We start from the raw sequence: 27,992 nt of genomic DNA, 5'->3' as shown, positions 1-27,992 counted from the left end.
AATTAGGTACATTATTAAAACTACAATAACTGTAACAAGTAGTTTATTAGAAATTTCATTTTCTTCCTCGTTTGACAAAGAAACTCATTGATGAATTGATTTTTAATAAATAATAATTAAAAGAAAGAAGTTTATAAGACAAGATTTTTAGTCTTGATCATAATCTCATTTCAGTTTTAAAATTTTTATTGGCAAATGAAAAGTAATAAAATGATATATCTTTCAGATAATGTGTGCTTTGGCATTTAATATTCTCTTCTTACTTACCAACCACTCCAGTAGCTTAAGTATTTTTATTTAAGAAAACTAAAATAATACTATATAGTCGCCATATTCGCAAATTGAATTGCGTCAAGCTGGTAACACTTTTTTTTCATTTATATCCAAAAGGGCGGGAAAAATCCTACCAAATATACAAATAATAATTTAGTTTAATTTTGAAATAATTGCATTGGTGTACTCGCTACACTTTCCCGTGCCGCCTAAGTCTCCAGTTAGTGCTTTTCCTTCACGCAAAACCTCGTAACAGGCGTTTTGGACTCTGTCGGCGTGTTCGTTAAGTTGCAAATGTCTGAGCATCATAATGGCAGACAACAGCAGGGCGGTAGGGTTAGCCATGTCCTTACCCGCGATGTCGGGAGCTGTTCCGTGAACCTGTACAAAACATAAATGATCAAACGAAGCGTCTGGTCACGTCATTTTCTTTTACCGAGATAATAACTTATCCGGTAAAAGAAATTTTAAGTTATATTATAACACATCTTATAAAATAACTTCCTTTAGCTTTACGGAAATCTTTAACAGCAAAAAACATAAAATGGTACCTAATTTTTTTTATTATTATTAATATACACTAACACTACATCTAAAATTTAAATAAAAAAAAAAATAACTGAATTTAATTACACTAGCTGGTCAGTCTATGGCAGACAGCGTTATCTGTTGATGTGTGACTATTATTAACCGACTTCCAAAAAAGGAGGAGGTTCTCAATTCGACTGTATTTTTTTTTTCTAATACAAATAAATAAAATTGGAGTGTCTGTTTGTAATGTTAAAATAACCACTTTTAACTAAATGCACATGGTTGTATACACGGTACATATACCAAAATAACATTTTTTACAATTTTTGACTGTCTGTCTGTTTGTTCCGGCTAATCTCTGAAACGGCTGAACCAAGTATGACGGGACTTTCACTGGCACATAACTGATATAGTAAGGAATAACTTAGGCTACTTTTATTTTAGAAATTTATTTATTTTATAACTCTGCGAACTGAACAACAACTACGTAACTAAACTAAGTAATAGTTTTTTGTTAAATTTCACGCGAATGAAGTCGCGGGCACAGTTAGTATAATTAATAAATGCTTTGATAGTAGAATGATGTACCTTCTACTGGTTGATTGTGAAACTACTGATAATGTCGACAACACTGATGTTCGATAAAACTCGAATGAGTTTCAAGTTAGTACCTAAATGATGCATTATGCGAATAATATTTGACTTTATTAACTACGCATTTGATTTTCATATTATGACGTAAATATTCATAATTATTATTGCATCAGCGTCAGAGAAGAAATTCCGTACTCACGATAATGATTGACAAAGATAAAAATATAAATAGTTACCTCATTTGCGATAAAAATTATAAATACCAAAGAGTCCTATTCTCAAACTAAAACAACCCGACTTACATTTACTTCGACAGGTATACTTCAATACGCATTTGAGATAACCTAAAAAATCGTCAAATCTCAGTCAAATTAAATGGAGCCACATGACAAGCACCAGCTTTCGAATGAAATAATCATTAAAATCAGTACACCCAGTAATCAGTTATAAATTACTATTCTTTAAAAACGGGATATGTTAGCATGTTTTTTATTTACATTACTACTACACTACACTTCCCGTGTCGAGTGTACTTGTAACAAGGGTCAATCGTAGGAGAGGAAGGGACAATATTAGGGGTAAAGGGGACAATAGTAGAGGTAAAGGGGACAATAGTAGGGGTAAAGGGGACAATAGTAGGGGTAAAGGGGACAATAGTAGGGGTAAAGGGGACAATAGTAGGGGTAAAGGGGACAATAGTAGGGGAAAGGGGACAATAGTAGGGGAAAGGGGACAATAGTAGGGGTAAAGGGGACAATAGTAGGGGTAAAGGGGACAATAGTAGGGGTAAAGAGGACAATAGTAGGGCTAAAGGGGACAATAGTAGGGGTGAAAGGGACAATAGTGGGGTAGAGACAATAGTGGGGGTAAAAGGGACAATTGTAGGGGTGAAAGGAACAAGGACCATGGCAGGGGTGAAAGGGGGGCAATGGTAGAGGTGAAAGGGACCATGGTAGGGGTGAAAGTGACAATGGTAGTGGTGACCACAGTCTTATATACAGGTCAGGAAATAAGCCTAATTTCATACGATAATGTCATAACTTTTCGTTCGCGTACGCTGCTGTACGTTGACTGCTATTTCTGTGTGCGGTGGTGACGCTTCATTTTAATTGGTTATATTGACGTGTCATTGTAATTAGTTATATTTTAAAATATAAATGCGTGGTGATAGAAAAGAGACAGAATGATATTCTGTCTCCGTTGCAAAGCACACCAAGCGATCATCTTGCCTGTGATGGCAGTAAACCATTAAGCCGACGTACCCCTCACCACTGTAGTTTCCCGACCTGTGTATAAGACTGTGGTAGTGACCAGTCTTTACGCATATAACATACGAGAAAGGAGGTAGACCAGTATGGCCACTTCTAAAGCCGTCAACGTCTAACCGCAAACTTCAGTATCGTGAACAAGACATTTGCAGATGATGTCAAAATATTAAGCTTCGCAAAATGAAAATAAAAAACATGGTAGATAAATAGAGTTTTTAAATAATTTTAGTAATAAAAATTACCATGTTAATTGAAACATTTATAAATGTAACAAAACGGAGTAGGTAGCTTATTTTCTCCACAAACAACACGTTGCTTGACCGCTGCTGATATCCGTTCATGTACCTCAAAACAGTACAGTAAAACAAAACACACCTTTTTAATATATATTTTCTTTTTTTAGGGAAAGAAAACACAAAGCAATCTCATATTTCATTTAATCATAATTTTATTGTCAGATTACATCTGAAACTGATAATAAATATGGTACATATATCAATAAAAATTATTCTACACTCATTTTACTAGCGAAGGAATAATTTAACATTACGCATCACAAATTAGGAAACTTGGCTAACTAAAACTAAAGTAAGAGCCCCCGTGGACTACATTTCCTTTTTGGCGGCAAATTATACGCCATTGTTTGAAACGTTGACAAAACAATCGGCTATTTTAGTACCTTTATATACTATGTCTATTCAAATAATTTCAAAATGTCTTAAACAGCAATAGACAGTGCTAATTAAATGACAATGCCTAAATCCAGCAGACACGTTTTTAAAGTTACACATACATAACGCTTATATTTGTTTGGTAAAGACCAATATCGTAATAAAGTATGGACTTGCATTTAGCTCAGAAGTAACAAGCTATACAATAAATAAATGGAAGTTAGTCTGCGGGAGCTTAAAAATTAAACATTACTGTATAAATACTGTTTATTTATGGCCATTATTGTTACCTGTTAGCTAAATATTTTATTAAAGTAGTATTCATTAATACATAAAACATACTTTCCAATTATCATCTCGTGATAAACATATGAGAAATGAGAATTTATTTTCTAAATTTTCAATTCGTCATATTCAAATGCCAACGGACAAAACGGTACAATCAATTTTGACACATTATACTTACATTGAAAAGAAATCAGAATGTACGTAAATGACATTATATGTACATGTCAAAATGCAAATTTAAAGTGTTTGTTTCATATTTCATCACCTAGCATTCACACGTAGACAGCCGGGTATCACCATCGTAAATACTAGAAGTAGACTAATAAATAACTTACAATAACAAAAAAAAAAAAAATCATCACATCAAATACATATCACTCCTGTTTTTGACAAAATTGTCTCAAAAACAAATTCTCCAAACCAACTTAGGATTTCAATCACAATCACTATTCCATTAAGAGCCTGTTTCCCTGGTTGTGGAACACTATGTAACGGATAACGGTATCTAAGACATAAAATTTTCTTACATATTATTCATTTTTACCATCGAATTGCACTGTATTTTTGAAATATTGCTTTTCGCAAACATTGTAGTTGAGGAGAAACAAGACCTAATTACCTATTCTACCTTCTGCTGTTAATGTTTATTGGTAACTTATTTGCATGATAAACATAATCCACAACCAGCGAAACTAGCCCTTAATATCTATTATATTAAGAACAGTATTATCGTATTTTTTACGAAAATTTATGGTTAAAGAAAATTTTAAATATTTTTTTTCGTATATCTCACATTAGTAGAAAATCATCCAATTAGCATCATGGCACTTTTATTACATTATATGTAACAAAAATCTGCATTTTCTTAAGGTAGGTAGAAAGGGTGGGGAAAGTTCTTACACTCAAAAAACAATTTGTTTTTCTTATCAACCGTAAAATTTCAAAAGTCTGCTTTGAGAGTTGATTGAATCGTTTTCTAAATCCAGTGTTCAGTGAATATATTTCATAATTGACTCCTAACACTAAATTGAACTAATTTTATCTTAGTATCACTAAGCTGATAGTAAAATAGTCACTTGATTCTTGAAGTTTTCTAAAAGTTGAGTATATTTCAGTAAGCTGGTGAATGCGTGACGAGAGCGTTACGAAAACTGTGATCGGGCGATGCAAACGGAAGTTGAGAGGGAGATAATAAGTTAGTGAAGATAGAAAGAGAGAGTTACATTTCGCAAGTTTTACTTCAGTCGTGTGGTCTAAAGCATATTCGTTTTTTTTTTTCATATAAATTCCAAAATAATACTGGATAAAAATAATTTGACAGAAATAATTTCTATTCCTTATGATTGCATTACAATTAAAGTGATGGTAACTTGAAAAATATTAAATTTTTAAATTCATAGTGGTGACTATATTTAATTCAACATTATAATTCATAATCTGTGGCCCAGCAGCGGGATGTTACAGGCTGAATCGTAAGTACAAATTTAGACTCTACTAATTGTCATGATATTTAACAATGGGTAGAAAAATAACATAACAGTTACAAGTTAACTTCGTCTTATTATACTATGTATTACATCTTTTTATTAAATGTTTAAAACTTGAAGTAAAATTTTGAAAACAATTATTTTCTGGTAATTTTTTATAGATTTCTAGTACATAAGTGTGTCTATGTGTCTCTAGAAATACATATTATATGTATATCAGGGCTTTTCTTTTAATACTGTTTTGCTTACAAAGATTATTCATTTTTATTACAGTTTTAATTACGTATTCAGACACTTATAAACATGGGCAACCTTTAGATTGAACATTTCCTAAAAGCGCACCTCCATTTAAACTATCGTGTTTAATATTCACAAGTATATTGAAGCCTATCTTTTGTAAAAATAAAATAAATATGGCTTACAAAACAATTAAAATCCTACTTACATACCATTTCTACAAAAAACATTCCACCACAAATCTCAATTCAATGGGACATAATTAATTAAACAATTGTTCCAACACCTGTGGATCTTTATGGGTTCGAATATTTATTTTTATTTTTAGGGCCTGGTTCACTGGTTGTGGATAACGCTATTTGAAGGATAGCTGTATCCGACAGATAAAAGTTTTTGTTATATTATTCCTTTTTATCATTGAATTCCAATTTATGTATGTGAAATTTCTATTCACAATTGTGAATATAAGAGTTGTAGTTTGTTGAGGAGAAACAGGCGCTGATGGCTTATTCTATCTCCTGTTGTACGACTATTCGTAACTTATGTGCTGGATAAACTTTATCCACAAGCAGTGATACACGCCCTTATACACTCACAGTAGTAAAATTTACTGCAACTTGCTGATAATTTCATCAGTGTACTGTGTACAAGTACTAGAACCTCCTAGATCTTCGGTGAGAACCTGCCCTTCCTTCAAGACCTGGAAGCAGGCTCCTTCAATGCGGTTAGCTAGTTCTGCAAGCTTCATGTATCTTAACATCATAACGGCAGAAAGTAGCAACGCTGTTGGGTTGGCCTTGTCTTGGCCAGCGATGGCTGGTGCCGTTCCGTGTACCTTTAGCATCACCAATGATAAGAGTTAGTAAATGAGGCATTGTGTCTTAAGAGAACAATTGTGAGTAGTATAGGTTCGTCTGACACGTGAAAATAAAAATCGAAAAATGAGGGTAATTCTAAAACTTGATATGACATTTCCGAAATAGATATTGTAGTCGATACTAACTCAGTTTGATACTTGAAAAATAATATTGCTAATTTTATTTGCACAAATTAATTTTAAATTCAACTATATAATTTGTCTATATATCAGTCTTAAATGAAAGCACTATCTGGTTCAGTTATCTTAATTTTAGACATAAAAATATCACATTCCAAAATACAAATAATTTGTCTTTGATAATATATTAAACTTTAAAGGATGCATTATCGAATAGTCAATGCTTATTTCACCTTAAATTTAAAAGTTGCTTTAGGGGTCATCCACAATTACGTCCATATTTTACAAATTTACATCTATAAACTATTATTTATTAGATTTAAACACCAGTTATTTTTATTTAATTTTACATTATTTTTCAATAAAATCATAATTTTTCAGCATAGGTATGAAAAATTAAATTACTTAAATATTAACAATTAGATATTTTAAAATGTGATGTCATAAAACTTTGGACTCCTCCCCACCTCTTGTCACACAATGTCACACTTCATGGACCCATTTAAGGTGTGTCGTAATTTATGGTTGGCCCCTTATTAAAAAAAATTACATCACTATAAATTTTACTTTCATGTGTCAGACTACATACAAGTAATGATACATATAGATAAGTGCTAGTTAGTGGGATAGTCTTGTTAAAATAAAGAATCACAATATATAGTGGTAGAGGTAGACAGATGTATATAGCACACACAAAATATTAAGAAACGGTCACCGAATATACTTTTGTCTTTTTAATAATATAATATTTATTTTACGTATAATATTATATAATATGTGTACCTATTTTCTTTTACTATAACTAAGGTTAAATTTAGCATCATAAAAAGAAATAATTTGTTTAAATATACTGATATAGAAACTGCCATAATTATACACATAGTTGTTGTATATAGACATATGGACCTTTTTTATATAATTTAATTTTTATTATTATCTGAGTTTTGTATGCAGTAGTAGTACTCGTATTGAATGCAGCATTATTCTTTATGAAACTACTCCATGGTTTAATTTTTAATTAAAAAGACATATTTCGAGATAATTTCTATTCAAAATAAAAATAAATAAAATAATTTTTTAAAATTTTCTGGTTTTAATTCTGAGTTCCTAACATTTGCTAGAGCCTTCGTCACGGGTACACAGTTTCCAACCATTCAAAGTTCAGAGAGTTATGTAACCGGACAAGACTAGTGTCACAGGAATTAAACACGATTGATTAAAAAAAAAAAACAAATGTAAGACATTTAAGTCTTAATAATTGATATATTTTAATTGGACACTTCAAATACTTCCAAACCGAAATCCGCCTTACGAAACAATATTTTATTTCAATTTATTATTATTAATAGTTAAATAATAATTGTATAATTATTAATAACGTCAAATGGACAATACACGATGGACTGATCCATGCAAAACACAGTTTTAGTGATGTTCAACCGCACTCACACTGGTTAGTACAAAAATTTAATGTAATAAGACTTACATTTAATATATTTTCACTGCTTACTATCTCACTATTATATGCAACTTGTACATTGTTGATGATTGTGTTTGTACGCAAACGATAAAAAAAACCGACTTCCATTAAATTGACAAGTAATACTACGTAGGTAGACGAAAAAATAGTCAAGTAAATATGCGTTATTAGATATAATTCGAAAAGCACTCGTCAGATCTCATTTAAATTGTAGTAATTGTTTTTGAAAATGAAAAACAAACGACTTTAATTGACATCGCCAAGTAATACTGTGTTGGTAAATCGAAAAAATAGTAAATTAAATTTTAACCCATTATTAGGGATAACTCAAAAAGTGCTCGTCAAATGTCGATCAAACTTTATTAGGGCCACATGACAAGCACCAGCTTTCGATAAAAAAAGAATCATCAAAATCGGTGTACCCAGTAAAAATTTCTGTGGTAACATAGATTTACAAGTAAATACACTCGAATTGTGAACCTATATTTTTCTATTTTTTTTTTATTTCGAGGAGAAATCCAAAAATATTATGTTTTGAAGTAAAACCTCTTTACGCACGCTTGACTTGGGGAGTAAGCTGGTCACGAGAGCGTTGCGAAAAGTGTGACCGGCGAGGCGAAAGGAGCAAAAGAGAGGTGCGAGCACACATTTTCTTTCTCTCTTTCCTCATAACCAGTTACGTTTCGTATATCAAAGACACAGTGCAGGCCTATTGTGCAGAAGTTTTACTTCAGTCGCATTGTCTAAAGCACACTCGTTTTTTATTTCATATTTCAATATGTCGCTGAATGTTAGTAAATAAACGTGTAAATAATAAAGTTGAGTGCAATGTTAACTTCAACTACGTGGGAAGGTGATTTAGTTTCTTAATTTTATGAAGGAAAAATCTGGTTTAAGCTGGATTTTTTTTGTTTTTACTTAAAATGTATGATTGATAAGTAGACTAATAGTTGATAATACAAACTTTAATTTAACTAAAATTCGTAAGTCGTCTGAATTTTTTCAGTTTTTTAATCTTTTTTACAAAACTACTTTTAAAAGCCTATCTCTTTCTCTTTCTTTGAACTCAATCCCACTGAAATGTCAGGGGATTATTAAGTTTGTCTGGATTCTGTAGTAAACAGCCTTAAAATCGACCCGTGTATAATTGTAATAATTGTCATGTGTTTATAAACACGGTGTATGCTGTATGTACGCTACTCACAGATTCAAAGAGCGCGCCATTCTTGCCAATGTTTCCGGAGGGCGTGAGTCCCAGGCCTCCGACCAGACCGGAGCACATGTCCGACATGATGTCGCCGTACAAGTTGGGCATCACCTGGAAATATACAAAATGTTCAATATTATTACACACAGTAAATTCTATTATCGATAACTGAGGTAGGACACAGTTGGAAATTTCCTGCTCAAAATCTAGAGCTGCCCGACTGGGAAAGTAAGTACCTCGACCTTAAAGAAGATCACAGCTAAATTATACTGCTTTCAAGGGGTGTTCCGTTCCTGTTGGTGAGTAAGGTGACTGGGGGATGGGGGTAGGGTCAGCAACACGCTTACAAGCGTCTATAAGCTTCAGTAATCGCTTATCATCCATCATAGGTGAACCATACGCTTACTTGCCAACTTGTTGTATATGGATATATTTAAAAAAAATAAAAAAAATTCACACGCTTGCATACAAACACACACAAACACACAGCCACACACTCACCAGCACGTCGAACTTGGAGGGGTCCTGGACCATGTTGAGGCACACGGTGTCGAGGTAGCGCTCCTCGAACTTGACGTCCGGGTACTGCGTGGCCAGGTCGCGGCAACAACGCAGGAACAGCCCGTCCGACATGCGCCTGCACATGTGCATGTTACGTGTTACATGTCAGGGGTCGATCATTAATCACTTGAGGCTCGAAAGGGGGAGGGGCGATGTTCGGGGAAAAAAATCACGACGGGAGGGAGGGATGGGGACTGTAATGAGATATCTCGCAAAAAAAAAAACAAAAAACACCCTGCAACCTTCTGTCTGTCTGAAAATACGGATCACGATGTTGCGATCATTATATGAGTTTGCCTGTGATAGACAAAATTTTGAATTTGAAACGCCACGGTATTTCTATTACAAGAAGGTTACTTGATATCTTCTATTAATGGCAATGAAGACACATAATCAGCTGTATCTAAGACTCGAGGCCGTTGCTCGTGTTACCACCTTCCCACATAATTCAGTATGACCATACATTTTAATTACTTGTGTCAAAAGTTCTAATAGTTCTACTGACAATATATGAAGCCAAAAGATGCTAGTTTATTGAGCCTTTTTGTGGCACGTTGTCATCACCAAGATTTTCTTTCGTAAATGAAACTAAGTTTCAAAGTGGAAGATTATAATAAAAAAAAAGATATATATATATATATATATAGGAGATATCTATTAAGAATGAAAGGAAGTTAGTTCCGTTTTATTTTTAAACAAATAATCGTTTACCGATTATTTAATGTTACCACTTCAGTGCAAAATTTGAATGATTTTATTAGGCAAGTCAATGAAAATTGAATAATTATACTACTGTTTTAGCGCCCCCCCCCCCCCATTCGAAAACAATATAATATGTCCAGCATTTTTTTGTTTTGCGGACTATTTGGCGCCTCTTTTTGAGGAGCGCATGGGGCATAATGCCCCACTTGCCTCCCCTCGCTACGCCACTGGCAATGGTGTTGCATTGCTCCTGGTGTTGACCACGTCCATAGGCTACGGTAGCCGCTCCCTACCGGAATTATAGGTTGGATGTTTAATATTTTTTTTTGTTTTGAAAAACTTTTCTACTACTCTGTGTTCTCATCTAACAAGTACAGAAATAATTTTCGTTATTTATTTTTTCCAAAATAGTTAAAATTTGATGGAACATTTATTTTCGATCTACCCTCCAATCTAACCTAATACAGAATTAAAATTATAACTAATCTATTTTTAGCTCACATGATGTTGGCCTTGTGTACAGCGGTGACCTTCTTCCTCTTGTTATCCCTTGCGAACTGGAAGGCGAACTCGGCCACTCGCTTGCTGGCCTCCTCGGTAATTAGTTTGATGGACTGGACCACTCCATCTACTATCTCGTGTTCGATACCCGAGTATTCTCCCTCTGTGTTCTCTCGGATCGTGACTACGTCCACGTTGTCGTATAGGGTCTTGATGCTGAAATTTAACGTTTTTTGTTCGAAATTTGGATAACTTTTTGAACAAAAATTGCTTTGTGGAAAATGCGACGCATAAATCCTGTGATGCTTGTAGGTTTTATACTTTTTAGCAAGTTAATTTTACAGACTTTGTAAAGAACACTTTACACAGTGTATACTCTTTGAAGTATGAATACTGTTAAGTGTAGTTAATAATTATATATTATTCTAAGCGAATATGTTAAATAAACAATTACTGTTTTTTAAGTAATTTTGTATATTGTAACTTATTTTTTTTTACAAGTGATATACATCCACGGGCTTATGAACCCATGTCCTTTTTTATTCTAAAAACATGCAATTTTTATTTTTATTTTTTTCTATTTCAAGGTAGGCGTTACTCAGCAACATCGCTGTTCAAGTTAGACTATTTTTTTTAATGTCTCCAAAAGAGACGTGAGTCCACCGACCAGTTCTTAATCTAATATAATGGTACAATTTTTTTTTTGTATTGTTATTATTTCCTTATAATACTATACTTATATCTAGCTTAATCTTAGTTTTCTTAAAAAAAATTATTTTTTTTTTTTAAATATTGTCTATATTACCACCAACTTACTCTTCCCAAGCAAAGTAACCTATTCGAATTTTATTTTGACATCTCGAGAAAACTCTCAACGACGGCGGTGTCTCTATTATGAATCGCCATCTTGAGACTATGCTCGAGGATGTCTTTTTCCGTAGCGTGTATATTGTAACTAGCGACCCGCCCCAGCTTCGGACGGGTGCAATGCTGACACTAAATATACTACAGAATGTCTTCATTTATAGTGTGAAGCTAGCTTATAGCATGGTTATTAACATAACAACAACATTCAAATATGCGTCGTTAGATTACACGTTACAAAATGCGTTGAAGAAATAAAGGTTTACTGCTCGTTCCCCGTAGGTGATAGCGTGATAATATGTAGCCTATATGTTGACCCGACTTCTTAATAATAATCGTGGGAAATTTGAAGTAATTCCATGCGGTACTTTTTGAGTTTATCCCAGACATACATACAGACAAACAGGCAAAAATTCTAAAAACTATATTTTTGGCTTCGGTATCGATTGTAGATCACACCCCAAGTATTCTTTAAAAAAAAATATTCAATGTACAGTTTTGACTTTTCTGACATCTTATTATATGTATAGATGAATTATGTAACTAATTTTTTATTTCGTTTATTTTGTAAAGAAAACAAAAACAATACTTCAATTACAGTTACGAGGTAATTTTTTTTTACTGTTACATACAAATACAATACAGTTTTTAGTGCTAATAACAATATTTTGTGTAATTGTGTAAGAATTTCTATTCTATTGACTCCTGTCAATGTCTAGAAAATCTACACAATCATACAAAATATTGTTATAAATAAATAATTTTTAAACTAACATCAGCTGATTTTAGTATTACATAACTTGATAAAGTCCTTCTTAGCGCTATTTGGATGATATGATACTGATAATTTTTTGTATGATTCTCATAAAACATAAGCATGTTTCTCGATTATCTGATAGCCGTAAAATTACAATAAGAAATAATTTTTACCGGTCCATATGTATTTATAATAATTTTAACATATCTATTTTTTATTTTGCTATTTCTTGTACTGTCTAACCCGATATACAACGCTCTCTCATGACTATTGCTTCACTGGAAGAGATATCTTTTTAAATAAGTTCAAAACTTTGCCATAGAGTCATAGACTATACAAGTAATTTTTATGTATATTTTTTTATACAATAAAATACAAAAAGGTATAGTCCATATCATGAATAAAGATTGATTTGTGTTTATGATAACATTCGAGACCGATAGCTTTACATGCTCTCGGATACACGGTGAAGAAACCTACGAAAGAAAGATATCCAGACGGTAAACAAATATTAGTACAAATACAAAATAAATATCCATCCTGATCAGAATTTGCGACCGCAGATGTTTGTATAAGAGAGCGGTTGCATTTGTCTTCATACTTTATTATTTTATTTAAACTGTAAATTTTATACTATGCTTCAGCCTGTAATATCCCACTGCTGTAATGTCTCACTGTATAGGCTTTTTGCCCCACATAGGAGAAGGATCAGAGCTTAATCCACCACGTTGCTCTATAATATGCGGTATAAAGCTGAATGCTTGTCGGATCTTAACGACATTCCGAAATCAGCGTTAGATATTAAGTCTCCGACACCAGCTAAAGCTACTGAATCGAAGTCTACGGACAGGGTAATAAAACCACGCACGAAGAGGGTTTTTAAAAAGTAGATGATACTGTTTGTTTTGATAATTGTGATCGGAAACTTAAATTACCCTCTTTATACAACAATTTTTATTACTCTATGTTTTTTTTTTGTGTGTACCCTCTTTTATGTCATGTTATGTTGTGTCGTCGTCGGATGTCTATGTTAAGTCTCTTCCATACATAGGTACTTTGGTCATTTCCATAAATTAAAGTTCATTAATTGTCTATTTACGTTTGTTTATGTAATTATTAACATGTTTTTAGCATTTTTTTTTTCATTTTGTTTTTTTTTTTTTTTTTTAAGATTCTTAACTTTATGCTTTACTTTTTTTTGTAGTTTTCAATGTTGTTTACTGTTTTGGAATAACAGACATCCGACATATATGTGTGTAAAATAGCAATAATTTTTTTATATTCTATTTAATAATTATTTTCTTATTGCTGGCGGGTAAAAGGATATGACATAAGTAATTTTTGACAACATAAAATTTTATTAATTATTATTTATTTTATTCTATTACTTATTTATCTGTCTAGTTTTAAATTAGTTTTATTTTTTAATCTATATTTATTTATTTATTTATTTATTTATTCTTAATGTACACCAAAATACAGACACATATAAAGAAAGATACAATACAAGATGTACAAAGGCGATCTTATCGCTAAATAGCGATTTCTTCCAGATAACCTTTGGGAACTGGACACGATACAGTAGCAGCGGTTAGAAGTGTGCACAAATTAAGGAGGAAAAATCAATAATAAATAGATAAAAACTACGATATGATACTTACATAATTATTAAAGAAAAAAAAAAAAAAACATACATAATAAGTAAATATTTTAGTGTATACTATATAAAATACATATACACGCACATAGACATACATACACACATACATACATACACATATAAAAATATATACATATATACACACACACATATAAATATATATATATATGTACACTTAAAGTAAACTACAAATCGCGACAGTTATGACTTAATGAGCGACATATAATGCTTTTTAAGGCGTTGCTTGAAGCAAGCTTGTGTTGGAGCTTGTTTTATTGAGAGCGGAAGAGAGTTCCACAGACGGGCAGCATTAACAGTAAATGAATTGGAGTAGAAGGAGGTAGAATGGGGAGGAATTTTCAGAAGCAAATTGGATTCAGATCTAAGGGACCGCTCATGGGAATCGCAAAGAAACGTAAACCGTTCTTTAAGGTAATGAGGGGCATTAGGATTAAAAAGAACACAGTAGAGTAGAGTAAGTACATGGGTATTCCTGCGAAGGCGAATTGGGAGCCACTTGAGTTTACTGCGAAAATCGGAGACGTGGTCATATTTGCGAAGACCAAATATGAACCTTATACAGAGATTTTGAAGGCGCTCAAGCTTATTTAGTTGCTCCTCTTTAAGATCCAGAAAACACGTATCTGCATAGTCAAGGATTGGTAAAAGTAGTGATTGTGCCAGCGCAATTTTGGTAGGCAAGGGAAGAAAGTACTGGAGTCGACGGAGTGAACCGACGGCTGCAAACAATTTCCGGCTTAGCTCAGTTAATTGAGGTGACCAAGAGAGATGACGATCGAAAGTTATTCCTAGATTTTTCACTTTATCACTGACGTTCAAAACAACTTTGTTGAAGAGTACAGGAGGTAAAAGTAACCAATCAATGCTACTGACTAGTTTTGGACTACCCACGATAATCACTTGAGACTTAGCAGGATTAACTTTTAACCCGTACGCGTTACTCCATATAAAAATAAGGTCCAAGTCATTATTTAGTTGCTGGATACTCGTGGGTAGATCAGCCAGCTTAGAGTGAGTGTATATTTGAAGATCGTCTGCATACAGGTGATAGAGAGAAGATAAGTTGGTAGTTACTGAATTTATAAATAAAGAAAAAAGAAGAGGAGACAACACGCCACCTTGCGGTACGCCAGCAAATACGTTAGCCCAGTCAGAGAAAGTATCATGAACTTGCAAACGCTGCCGACGCCCATACAAGTAACTTTGAAACCAGTCAATTACTGGTGGAGATATGTTAAAGGAACCTAACACAGACAACAGTATATCGAAGTCCACAGTATTAAAGGCATTACTAAAATCAAGTAAAGCCAGAACCGTAAGTTTTCGATCGTCCATTGCGTGTCTGATGTCGTCAGAGATTTTGACAAGTGCTGTTACCGTGCTATGACCCCTCCGAAACCCGGATTGAAATGGATTTAGAAGATTGTTTAAGGAAAGAAATGATGTTAACTGTTGGTGAACAAGACGCTCTAGAACCTTGGACAAGAAAGGTAGGATAGATATTGGGCGGAAATCGGAGAAGTCAGATGGATTGGATTTCATAGGTAAAGGAATAATATGGGCGTTTTTCCAACAGGAGGGAAAAGTATTAGACGCGAAGGAATAGTTGAAGATATGAGTTAAGGCAGGAACGATATAGTCAATGATAGGAAGGATCATTTTTCGGCTAATGGAGTCACAGCCCACAGCATTGGAGCTGACAGCAAGTACATGCTCTTTAACACCACACTCAGATAATTGACTAAAGTTAAAAGATGAAAACACAAAAGGAGTACGTAAGGCTGAAAGTTTGGTAATAGTATTAGATTTAGTGGTACTATCGATAGTACATGAGTTAGTAAAGTAACTGTTAAGGCCATTAATGTCAATAGAATTTGTAGGAATGGATTGCTTGAATTTGCCAACTCCGAGTGACTTGAGGAATTTCCATACCTTGGCACAGTCTGCTTCCTCGAGGACAGATTTATGGATATGGCGTCGTTGTGCGTCTCTACAAGCCATGTTGCAGCGATTTCGAACCTTCTTATACCTCTCCAAATTTTGTGAGTTCGGATCGGACTTGTACCTCGCTTTAGCCCTGTTTCTCTGCTCCTGCAAAGCTTTGATCTCGTCGGTCAGCCAAGGAGCAGGAAGATGCTTGATACGAACAGGGCGTATAGGGGCGTGAATATCGAATAATTTGATGAGAAGGGAATTGAAATTTGATATCTTTTCATCAACCCCAGACGCGTTAAATACCGTCGACCAATCAATCCCGGCAGCATCCTCACGAAGTCTGTCCAAATCCATGCCACCAAAATTACGCTGCAGAAGGATCCTTGACTTTGCTCTAGGGGGTTTTAATTTATATGAAAGATATATGAGATCATGGTAGGAGAATGCGTTGGCTGAGGATTGACCATGCTTTTCCACATGGTCAGGTGAAGAAACAAGAATAAGGTCTAGGAGGGATGGAGCACAATTAGGAAGGTAGTGGGTAGCTTGCAAGGGTAGGATATGCATATTGACGGAATTAACAAGGGAGTAAAGACGTGAAGATCTCCCGTCGCGTTTAAGGAGACAGGTATTAAAATCCCCCATCACCACCGTATGGCTATAAAGAGGCGTATACATTTCCAGAAGGTTTTCAAATGAAGCAAAATAATCGACAGTGAGTGATGGGTTATAATATACGCCCAAAAGCAACTTGGTATGTGAAAGAGTGATTTCGACAAAGAGATGATCAGGTCCATGTCCGTCACAGGATATTGAATTACTAATGATTGTATAAGGAATATAAGGACGAAGGTAAATGGCAACGCCTCCCCCTGGCCGACCTATACGATCACTTCGTATGAGATGAAATCCAGGGAGGGAGTAGGAAGTGGAATGTAAGCAAGGTTTGAGCCAAGATTCAGATACCAAGATCGCATGAACATTTGAACTTTGAAATGTAGATAATAAGTCAGGATAGTGAGCAGGAATACTTTGCGCATTAATATGTACTATGTTTAGGTTTTTAGATACGTCGCGAAAGTGTGATTCGAGATTATCACTAAGAGATGGTAAGCTGTGGAAACTAGAGTCATTACTGTGTACTTCGGTAGAGGAAGAAAAGGAGTGAAAAGAGTTGTCGCTGTCATTAATTGCCATTGACGATAAATAAAATAAATTAAAATATGTACAATTATAAAAATAAAATAAATTTTAAAATTAATAAATGATTAAATATATAATAAATTAATATAAGCATGTAAATAAAAGATTATAAGCATCTAAGGTACCGTGCAAACGCCCGCCAGCTATTGGAGAAAAAAATATATACACTTAGTACATAACAAGTGAAAGACGATGACAGATTTAATAAAGCAAAACCACATAATTAATAAAGATCGAGAGAAAAATCATAATAAAAATTGATAAATAAAATTATAATAATAAAAAAAAAAAAAGAAAAAAGAAAAAGAAACAATAATTAAATAATGTAGTAAGTATTTAGTAGTATATGCACTGCCGAAGCGTAGCGTAGTGGAAAGGAACACATGATATGATTTCCGAATCACTGACACATCTGTCATTGTCAGTGTCGAACAACAACAGTAGTAAATTAAGAAGCCTAAGAATATGAAACAAAACAAACACGAATTATAAATATACCGTAAAGTAAGGATGTAAATAGAATGAAGTTAAACAAATTTTTGTATACCGCCACAAGAAAATAAAGAACAATGCTGAAAGGTATACAATTAATAATAACAATAAAATATAACAAGGGGAAAATAGAAAAAAAAGTCTTAAGGTATTACTTTTGTTTTGCGATTCTTCTCGTGCGCGAGGCCGGTCTCTTTAGGTCGACAGTCTTGGTCGATGCGGTCTTCTCAAGCAACGGAGATTTCTGAGGTGTTGAGCAGGAGATGCCTTCAAGGTCTGAGAGGCACTCGGCTTTGTGACGTACACCATTCGCCGCAATAATATGTATGATGCCATCTCGAGTCCAGCAGTTGACTACTCCAAAGCGTTGTCTTGCCTCTAAGAAGACCTCATGACGAGACCTGGTCAAAAACTCGGACAGAGTAATCCCGGTACCCTTAAGCTTAGTCTTGGCAAACCATACCATATCGTGAACTGCGACATCCGTAAATTTGACAACAACCGGTCTGGGCTTTTTGTCTAAGGGACGACCTAGGCGGTAACATGTCTTAATGCTGGTACTTGCAAAATTTGTGAGATTGAGATGGTCCGCAGCAATGATAGTAATTTTAGTTGTTAAATTTTCAGATTTCTCTTCTGGGATGCCATGTATTAGGAGCATTTTGCGCCTGTTCCTCATTTCAAGGCGATCCAAGTCCTTAGCCAAAACCTCGACCTGCCGCTGTAAAGCATTCAATGCCGAAACAACAAATTCCTTGAATGAAGCGAACTGTGAAGCCAACGAAGATGTAGACTGTGGCGAGTGATTCTGCATTCCCTTCTGCATATCCTTCTCAAATTCGTTCATTCTATTGTTGAACGACACAGCTAATGATGAAATTGAATCCTTGATGGAGTCCATTGTTAGTGGTATAGTGAAAATTCAATGTGGACAATATTAGCTGGCAGGTAGCACGGTATGATATTACATAAAATGCATTCAAAGTCCGACTAAATAAAGTTTATTAAATTATTTTCGATTTAAAATTAAGAGCACTAAAAAAGTATGTGTTGACACTTTAACTTCTACCCGCCGAAATATTTAATATAATTTGTAATTATTACTATATATTATTAATATTATATTTTATAATTATATAACATGGCACTATACGACAGCTTGAATGACTCTTTTCAATCCATTTCATCCTCCGAACCCAACAGTGACAGTAGCTTTCACAGCATTCCCCCTTCTCTGACTGATTCTCTCGACTCACATTTTAATGACGTCGGGAATAATCTAAATATTATTCATATCAATGCTCAAAGTATTCCAGCACATTTTCCAGACTTTTTATCTTCTTTTCAAAATAATCATTTGCACGCTATTCTTGTATCAGAGACTTGGCTTAAACCTTGCTTACCCTCAATCTCCTACTCTCTCCCGGGGTACCACTTAATTCGGAACGATCGTACTAGGCGGCCAGGCGGTGGTGTCGCCATCTACCTCAGATCTCATATTCCTTTCTCTATTATAAGCTTTTCTCTAAATCGTAATGACGGTGACCCAGAGCACCTTTTCGTTGAGGTTACCCTCTCTTGCACAAAATTGCTTTTAGGCGTGTACTATAGTCCTTCAAAAAACGTTGACTACTTTCAATCCTTTGAAAATTTGTTGGACAAATTTTCTCCTACATACAGCCACACTGTGATAATGGGTGACTTCAATACGTGCTTGCTGAAAAAAGATGCTCGAACATTGCGTTTGACTTCAGCTATTAATGGATCAAATTTAAATATTCTTCCTCTTACTGCAACTCACTGCTTTCCAAATTGCGCTCCCTCCTTGCTAGATTTAATTATTGTTTCATCTATTGATCATGTTGTGAAACATGGTCAATGTCCTGCACTTGCTTTCTCCTATCATGATCTTCTTTTCCTCTCATATAAAATCAAACCCCCTAAGCCAAAAGCGAGAATACTTCTGCAGCGCAATTTTGGTGGAATGAATCTGGAACACTTACGGGAAGATGCTGGTAAAATTGACTGGTTGGGGGCTGTGGATGGTAGGTCGGTTAATGAGCAAATCGATATCTTCAACTCCTTACTCACTCAGCTGTACGACATTCATGCTCCAATTCGACGGATTCGCATTAAACATCTCCCTGCACCCTGGATTACTCCAGAAATCAAAACATTACAAGTGAGAAAAAACTTAGCAAAAGCAAAATATAGGTCAAATCCAACAGTTGAAAACCAATTCCGTTACAAAATAATCCGGAATCGCTGCAACAAACTCTGTAGAGATACTCATCGACGGCATATTTTCACATCTGTAACAGAAGACTGCAATACCTCTAGAATTTGGAAATTTTTAAAAACACTTGGAGTCGGCAAAGTACACAATCAAAATGCATTTTCAAATGATATTGACCTAAATTTACTAAATAATCACTTCTCCTCTTCAGATGCTATTGATAATGCTATCAAGTCCAATACCATTTCTCTTCTTTCTGCCAATGTAAACTCCACATTTTCCCCATTTTCTTTTAGCCAATTAACCGAGGGTGATGTTAGGAGGAATATTTTAGCCATAAAGTCTGATGCTGTTGGTTCTGATAGCATTAGCCGGAAAATGATTATCCCTGTTATTGATTATGTCACTCCTGTCTTAACATCCATTTTCAATAACTCAGTTGCGACTATGACTTTTCCTTCCCCATGGAAAGATGCCCAAATAATCCCACTTCCAAAAAAAAGAAATCCCTCTTCATACAGTGATTACCGTCCTATTTCCATTGTTCCGTTCCTCTCTAAAGTTTTAGAACGAATTTTATACCATCAACTTGAATGTTTCTTTTGTTCAAACAACCTTCTAAATCGTTTTCAATCCGGCTTCAGAGAGGGTCATAGTACGACTACTGCTTTGGTCAAGATTAGCGATGACATCAGACAGGCTATGGACGGCCAGAAACTCACGGTTTTGACGTTACTAGACTTTAGTAATGTCTTCATCACGGTAGACTGACATTCTGCTGGCGGTTCTTAATTCCCTTAACTTATCTTCATCGGTAATTGGCTGGTTTCATAGCTATTTATACGGTCGCCGTCAGCGGGTTCGAGTTCAGGACTCATATTCTGATTGGCGGACCGTCAATGCCGGTGTACCTCAAGGAGGCGTTCTATCGCCTCTGCTATTTTCAGCTTTTATTAATAATGTAACTTCCCGTATTTCTTCTCTCTACCACTTGTATGCAGACGACCTACAGATTTATGCGCATTCTAGGTTAGATGATATTCACCATACAATTAACTCAATTAACTCCGACTTAAGTGAAATTGTTAACTGGAGTAACTCATTTGGTCTAAAAGTAAATCCTGTGAAAAGTCAAGCTATTATTATTGGCAGCCACCATTTGATTCGTCGTTTGGATCACTCTCTTTTGCCATCAGTTATATTTAACAACAATGTTATTCCTTATAGTTCTGAAGTAAAGAATCTAGGTATTATTTTTGACCAAAATTTGACCTGGAATTCACAGATTATGGAAATTAGTCGTAAAATGTTTACTGCTATTAGTTCCATTCGTAGGTTACGAAATCTTTTGCCAATTCCCACCAAGATTGCGTTGGCACAATCCATCCTTCTTCCTATTCTCGACTATGCCGACACCTGTTACCTCGACCTCAGGGAAGATCAATTAAATAAACTCGAGCGTATTCAAAACCTTTCTATTCGCTTCATATTTGGACTTAGGAAATATGACCACATTTCTGAGTTTCGCAAAAAGCTCGGGTGGCTCCCAATTCGACTTCGCCGGAATACTCACATTCTTTCACTTCTCTACTGCGTACTGTTTTATCCAAAGACGCCTTCCTATTTAAAAGAGCGCTTTGAGCTACTATCAAACTGTCACGATCGGTCTCTTCGATCGGATAATAATCTTATTCTTAAAATTCCTTCTCGTACTTCTTCTTTTTATACTAACTCTTTTTCGGTACATGCTGTTCGGTTGTGGAATGCTTTACCCGTAAATATAAGGCGGGCACAATCACTAGACACTTTCAAAAGTTACTTAAAGAAACACTATTTAAACTGATGAGTCACGTTATAAGTTTATAAATTTAATTTACTACAAATATTACTGACAATGACTTTAGCCGGTCCTTCCACTCTTCTGTCGTATGTATATTTGTATTTTCATATTCTTTATATATTATGTTTATATATATTTGATATATATATATATATATATATATATATATATATATATATATATATATATATATATATATATATATATATATATATATGTGTGTATGTATATGTGTTTGTATGTGTGTATGTGTATATGTATATATATGTATGTATGTATGTATATGTATATATATATGTGTATGTGTATGTATGTGTATGTATGTATATTCACGTATTATATGTATATATTATGTATGTACACCTCCATGCCGTCTCATTCTTTAGTCATGTCCTTTTCATGCTAGAGGTTGTCTGGAAGAGATCGCTCTTTTAGCGATAAGACCGCCTTTTGTACATGTCTATATTTTCTTTTACGGTGTAAAATTTTTCTCTGATAGTGTACAATAAAGAGTATTTGTATTGTATTGTATTGTTGCTCTACTACGGGTAGGCGGATACATTCCCTACAATGAGTAACGATCGCTATCAGGTGTACATGACAACACGGACACAACCGGGACCGACGGCTTAACGTGCTCTTCGAGGCACGGTGGGCAGACCCACAAGGCTGCACAAACGCACAAACATCTGTATTTACAATACAAATGTTTGTCATGTGTGGGGATCGAACCCGCAATCGAAAAGCGCAACAATCGCAAACCAGTGCTGTGACCGCTGCGCCAACGCGTCGTAAATTTTATACACCCGAAATACAGCACAAATCGATCGATCATACAAGGTTAGCAACGACAGTAATTGCACGTTATCTATCAGTATATATTATACAGTAAAATATATATGTATAGTATTATATATCGTATAGTATTATAAGGTATTATACATATACGTATAGTATTATATATCAGTCTTAAAGGACTTTTTTTCCAATGGTTTTAAATGCTTATTTAGATATTTAATAAATATTGGACTCGTGTAAAATTTAATATCACAGTTAGGTATTTAGCACTATAAATACTTAGTTCTAATAATTTCAGTATAAATAAATGTTGCAATAATTGTGTTTGCTCGCAAATGAAAAAAAAACCGACTTCAATTACATCGAAGAGTTACAACGTAGATCGACAAAAAAATAGTCGAGTAACTACGCGTTATCAAAGATTACTCAAAAAGTAGTTATCAGATCTCGATAAAATTTATATGTGACCACATGATAAACATCAGCTTTCGATTAAATTAAAAATTATCAAAATCGATACACCCAGTAAAAAGTTATTGCGGATTTTCGGGAGTTTCCCTCGATTTCTCTGGGATCCCATCATCAGATCCTGGTTTCCTTATCATGGTACTAAACTAGGGATATCTTCTTTCCAACAAAAAAAGAATTATCAAAATCGGTACATCCAGTAGAAAGTTATGCCGTATAATACAACGTAGGTCGACGAAAAAAGCGTCAAGTAAAAACGCATTATTAGATATAACTCGAAAAGTAGTTGTTAGATCTTAAATAAATTTAAATGGGACCAATTGGCACACACCACCTTTCGATTAAAACAAAATTTGTCGAAATCGGTCTATCTGGTCAAGTTCTGATGTAACATACATAAAAAAAACAGTCGAATTGAGAACCTCCTCCTTTTTTGGAAGTCGGTTAAAAAAAAAACAGTCGAATTGAGAACCTCCTCCTTTTTGGAAGTCGGTTAAAAATACAATTTTTTTTTGGGTATGATAAAAAGTACGCAGTGCTCGTTTTATGAACTCAGATAAGAATCGCTTTGACGCACATTCATTAGACCTACCTACAATTTATCGGCCACAGATATTCCAAAGTATCTATACATATAATAAAATGGTAGGAAAGTCAAAACTGTACATTGAATATTTTTTTAAAAGAATACTTGGGGTGTGATCTACAATCGATACCGAAGCCAAAAATATAAGTTTTTAGAATTTTTGTCTGTTTGTCTGAATATATGTGCGGGATAAACTCAAAAAGTACTGCATGGATTTACTTCAAATTTGGCACGAATATTATTAAGAAGTCGGGTCAACATATAGGCTACAAATTATCACGCTATCACCTACGGGGAACGAGCAGTGAACCTTTATTTCTTCAACGCATTCTGTAACAACGTGTAATCTAACGACGCGTATTTGAATGTTGTTATTTTGTTAATAACCATGCTATAAGCTAGCTTCATACTATAAATAAAGACATTCTGTAGTACTTATATTTAGTGTCAGCATTGCTAATACTTGATCATCAGCATAGAGAAGACATTTGACGAGTAACTCATTCATTCTCAACCCATTTTCATTCTCTTTTAACTCTGTCAAACAATTGTCCATGAACAGATTAAACAGCCACGGTGACGCTACACATCCCTGTCTAACACCTTTTTCGATATTAACCATTCATCCTCACACAAGCACTAGAATCCCTATAAAGAGATTACAATGCTCGTATGAGGACACTGTTTACACCATTCACGGACAATGCTGACCACAATTCATTTCTCATCACTCTAAGTATAATTAAATATCAATAATAAATATAATTAAAATAATCTGGCAGCCCTGTAATATCAAATCGTCACGTATGAGATAAGAGAGATTATCGAACCCGAGCGCCTTACTAACTGCAGTGAATCAGATCTTATCATTAAATGCCGAGACTTCGATTCAAGTACAATTTTCACGGTCGAGACATTTATTTATTATTTGGATATCTTACAGATTATAATAAATATATATCTAATATTGAATTGAAAACTCAAAAGTTGTTAACAAGACAACATTACAACATTTTTAGAATAGGCAGACGACTTAATTGTCTAAGCGCATTCTGTAACTAAGAGGAATTATATATATAATACCTAAGCATTATAATATTTATTAAACATGTAATTCTGTTGGTGGTTTTTATTAAACTGTTGTTGATTCGATTGTTGTTGTTATGTACACCTGATGGCGATCGTTACTCATAGTAGGGAATATATCCGCCGACCCGCATTGGAGGAGCGTGGTGGATTAAGATTTGATCTTTCTCTTACATGGGGAAAGAGGCCTATGACCAGCAGTGGGATATTACAGACTGAAGCGTAAAATTGATTGATAATAAATAATCTTTCTACTACATCAATGTTAGATTGGTGATTTATTACACTGTATTAAGATAAGCCAATAAGTGCAGTCACGTGAAATATTGCTTTTTACATTCTTGGAATTAATTTTATTTACACATAAGGTTAGAAATGTGACTATCCGCGAGAGAACGAAAGTAACCGACATAGCCCACAGAATTAGCAAGTTGAAGTGGCAGTGGGCCGGTCATCTGTGTCTCAGGACCGATGGCCGTTGGAGCAGACGGGTCCTGGAGTGGAGACCGCGTCTCGGCAAACGCAGTGTGGGACGTCCCCCGGCCCGTTGGACCGACGATCTACGTAAGATTGCCGGTGTAGGCTGGATGAGGATTGCAGAAAATTGAGATGTCTGGCGCGAACTTAGGGAGGCCTATGTCCAGCAGTGGACTGCTATAGGCTGAAGTGATGATAGTGATAGTGATGATGATGATGATGATGATGATGATGATGATGATGATAATGATGATGATGATGGTGGTACAAAAGGCTTTTGCGGCTTGGCATAGAAAACACTATGATGGCTCTATTTAAACAATAAAACAGGCGTAAACAATTTATAATCTATCAATTACCAAAAAAAAATGGAATACGAAGCTCAAACACTTTCATTCAAAAATTATTTTAATAAACATAATAGAACAAATATATACCACAAACACTGTCAGTCATATCCTGTTTAAGCTGGCACATACTTAGCCACGTAAGGTGACAATTACATATTATGTAACTCAATAAGGCTTGTACAATTGTGTGACTATGGTATTATTGTGTAATTGTCATAATTTATATTATGGATAAATTATAATTGTCATATTGAATAATGTAATTTAAACTAGCTGTACTATGCGGTTTCACATGTGTTTATTTGAGAATAATAATATAATTTCAAAGACATTCGAAAAATGGCATTTTTATTACTTTATGATCGAGGTCGAGGAGGTAGAATATCCATTATAATTTATGAAAAACCATATGCTGTAATCTATAATATAAAAATGAGTCGCTGAATGTGTTGCTTAGCGCAAAACTCGAGAACGGTTGGACCGATTTCGCTAATTCTTTTTTTAAAATATTCCTTGAAGTACGAGGATGGTTCTTACGGAGAGAAAAATTCTAAAAAAAAAAAAAAAATTTAAATTTCTTGAAAAAGTCTAAAAACAACACTTTTCTATACTCCCATACAAAAGATTTGTGATAATACTTAAAAGTCAATTTGAACTTTAATACCATACGATAAAGTTTGTGTTAGGCGATACGAAGTTCACCGGGTCAGCTAGTTTGAGTATAAAAATAGCCTATAGTCTTCCACGGTAAATGGGCTATCCAACTCAAAAAGATTGTTTCAATTTGAAGCAGTAGCTCTTGAAATTAGCATGTTTACACAAACAAACTTTTCAACTTTACGATATTATATTTATATAATATATATATATATATATATATATATATATATATTTTTTTTTTTTTTTTAAAAAGAGGTTTACTCAGACCAACATTTGCACAACTGCTTGCCGTTTTATAGCGTCTGAAAAACTGTATTGTTTTTGTGTATATATTACAACCTTATATATCTATTATAAAATATATTTTATAACTACATATTAGACCTTTGTAGAATTTCAAAGCCAAATACATTTTTTTTTTCATGTCATTAAAATTTTTGATCTCTTAGCAATTTATTATACAAATATGCTTCTTTTAAACATGACATTATTTTTACTAATCGTCAGACTGACAAAACCCTCCATAAATAATAAAGATTTAAAAAAAAAAGAAATATTTTTACCATACCTTTCCTACCTACATTTCTATTAGTTATTAAAAAAACTTAAAAAGTAAAATTATTATCATGTACCTTAACACTGTGATTTACTGTTATTTGTGAAAGCAATGCATTAATTGAAACTTACCCATCTAAACTTTTACAAGGTCTGACATTAGCGTAGAGGTCGAATTCTTTACGTAGTGCTAAGTTGAGAGAGCGGTAGCCCTTGCCCACAGGGGTCATCAAGGGCCCTTTGAGTCCAATCTTGTTTGCATTGACCGAGTCAATCGCTCGCTGAGGGATACCGAATTTTCCATCTGGTCCCTAGGTAACAATTTACAATTAACATGTCAACTTCGATAGAAGATTATTTTTACTTTTATTTGTTAAAAACTATTTAATAATCAATTAAATACACAAATTATTATTCTCACAACAATATTTATGAAACTTTTTCTTATAGTTCTGATGAAATAAAAATTACTTTTCATTTGAAAAGAAATATTTCACTTGAATTACTTTAATTAATTTTAAAATATTTAGTACATTTATCAGGTAAAATAAGTAATAATTTGAATAAAAAAATTCATGTGTACTCACTCTAACAGCTGTGACGTCCACCTCATCCCATTCGATGGGCACTTTGGCGGCTTCGAATATTTTCTGAACGGCTACGGTGATCTCAGGCCCGATCCCGTGGCCGGGAATAAGGGTCACCTTCCGCACTCCCGTGCTGTACTGAGCGGCTCCCGCTCGGCCCGCCGGCACCTTAACAAAACCACAAAAGACCTAACGTATAACCTCATACTACACCGCAGAACTAAAGCACAAAAAAATTAGTTAACCTCGTTTTTCACACTCCCGACCCCTCCGGAGGGTTTATTCGGCCCCGACTCGAACAATTTCAGTAAGCTTTCGACAGCTTTATTCTCACGAAAAGGCTTCAAAAGCGCATTTATGTAATTCTTCGACATAACTATAAGTCTATTTTTGGACGATAAAAGAAATTAAACGAGCCGTCGTAGAAATTTAATAGGGCAAGGGACGCATGCAGAAAATTGTAAGAAACGATAAAATACTACGCTGATCTACAAACTTACAATTTTTCTGATAATTCTCGCAGCCATTTCACTATATTTTATTCTACGAAGAAGATACTCCGCGGTGGAGCGGCGGAGGGGGAGGATACTGCCGAGTGCCTCTGCGAACTAGGACTGTTG

General features: G+C 34.4%; 1 protein-coding gene and 1 long non-coding RNA gene across 2 annotated transcripts; one reads left to right on the top strand and one right to left on the bottom strand.

Moving 5' to 3' along the window:
• Positions 1–26: 26 nt before the first annotated feature.
• On the bottom strand, positions 27–27,992 carry LOC123659059 (probable isocitrate dehydrogenase [NAD] subunit alpha, mitochondrial). Its single transcript, XM_045594330.1, has 7 exons — positions 27,873–27,992; positions 27,373–27,540; positions 26,918–27,096; positions 10,798–11,013; positions 9,535–9,670; positions 9,031–9,144; positions 27–654 (listed from the first exon to the last, which is right to left on the bottom strand). Exons 1-7 carry the CDS (start codon positions 27,897–27,899, stop codon positions 427–429), a joined length of 1,068 nt encoding a protein of 355 aa, XP_045450286.1. The 5' UTR covers positions 27,900–27,992; the 3' UTR covers positions 27–426.
• On the top strand, positions 17,837–18,807 carry LOC123659060. Its single transcript, XR_006743970.1, has 2 exons — positions 17,837–18,286; positions 18,357–18,807. It is a non-coding gene; the product is annotated as an uncharacterized LOC123659060 (long non-coding RNA).

The sequence above is a fragment of the Melitaea cinxia genome, chromosome 13 (assembly GCF_905220565.1).
Source record: "Melitaea cinxia chromosome 13, ilMelCinx1.1, whole genome shotgun sequence".
Taxonomy (NCBI): Eukaryota; Metazoa; Arthropoda; class Insecta; order Lepidoptera; family Nymphalidae; genus Melitaea; species Melitaea cinxia.
This window is presented reverse-complemented; position numbering and strand designations above follow the sequence as displayed.

What these genes read in the sequence shown, in the direction of transcription:
- LOC123659059 (XM_045594330.1), bottom strand. Translation starts at nt 27,899, where the DNA reads ATGGCTGCGAGAATTATCAGAAAAATT. An exon ending in TGGACGTCACAGCTGTTAGA is followed by an intron (nt 27,097 to 27,372) that starts GTGAGTACACAT and finishes ATTGTTACCTAG; the next exon opens with GGACCAGATGGAAAATTCGG. An exon ending in CCTCCAAGTTCGACGTGCTG is followed by an intron (nt 9,145 to 9,534) that starts GTGAGTGTGTGG and finishes GTATATTTCCAG; the next exon opens with GTGATGCCCAACTTGTACGG.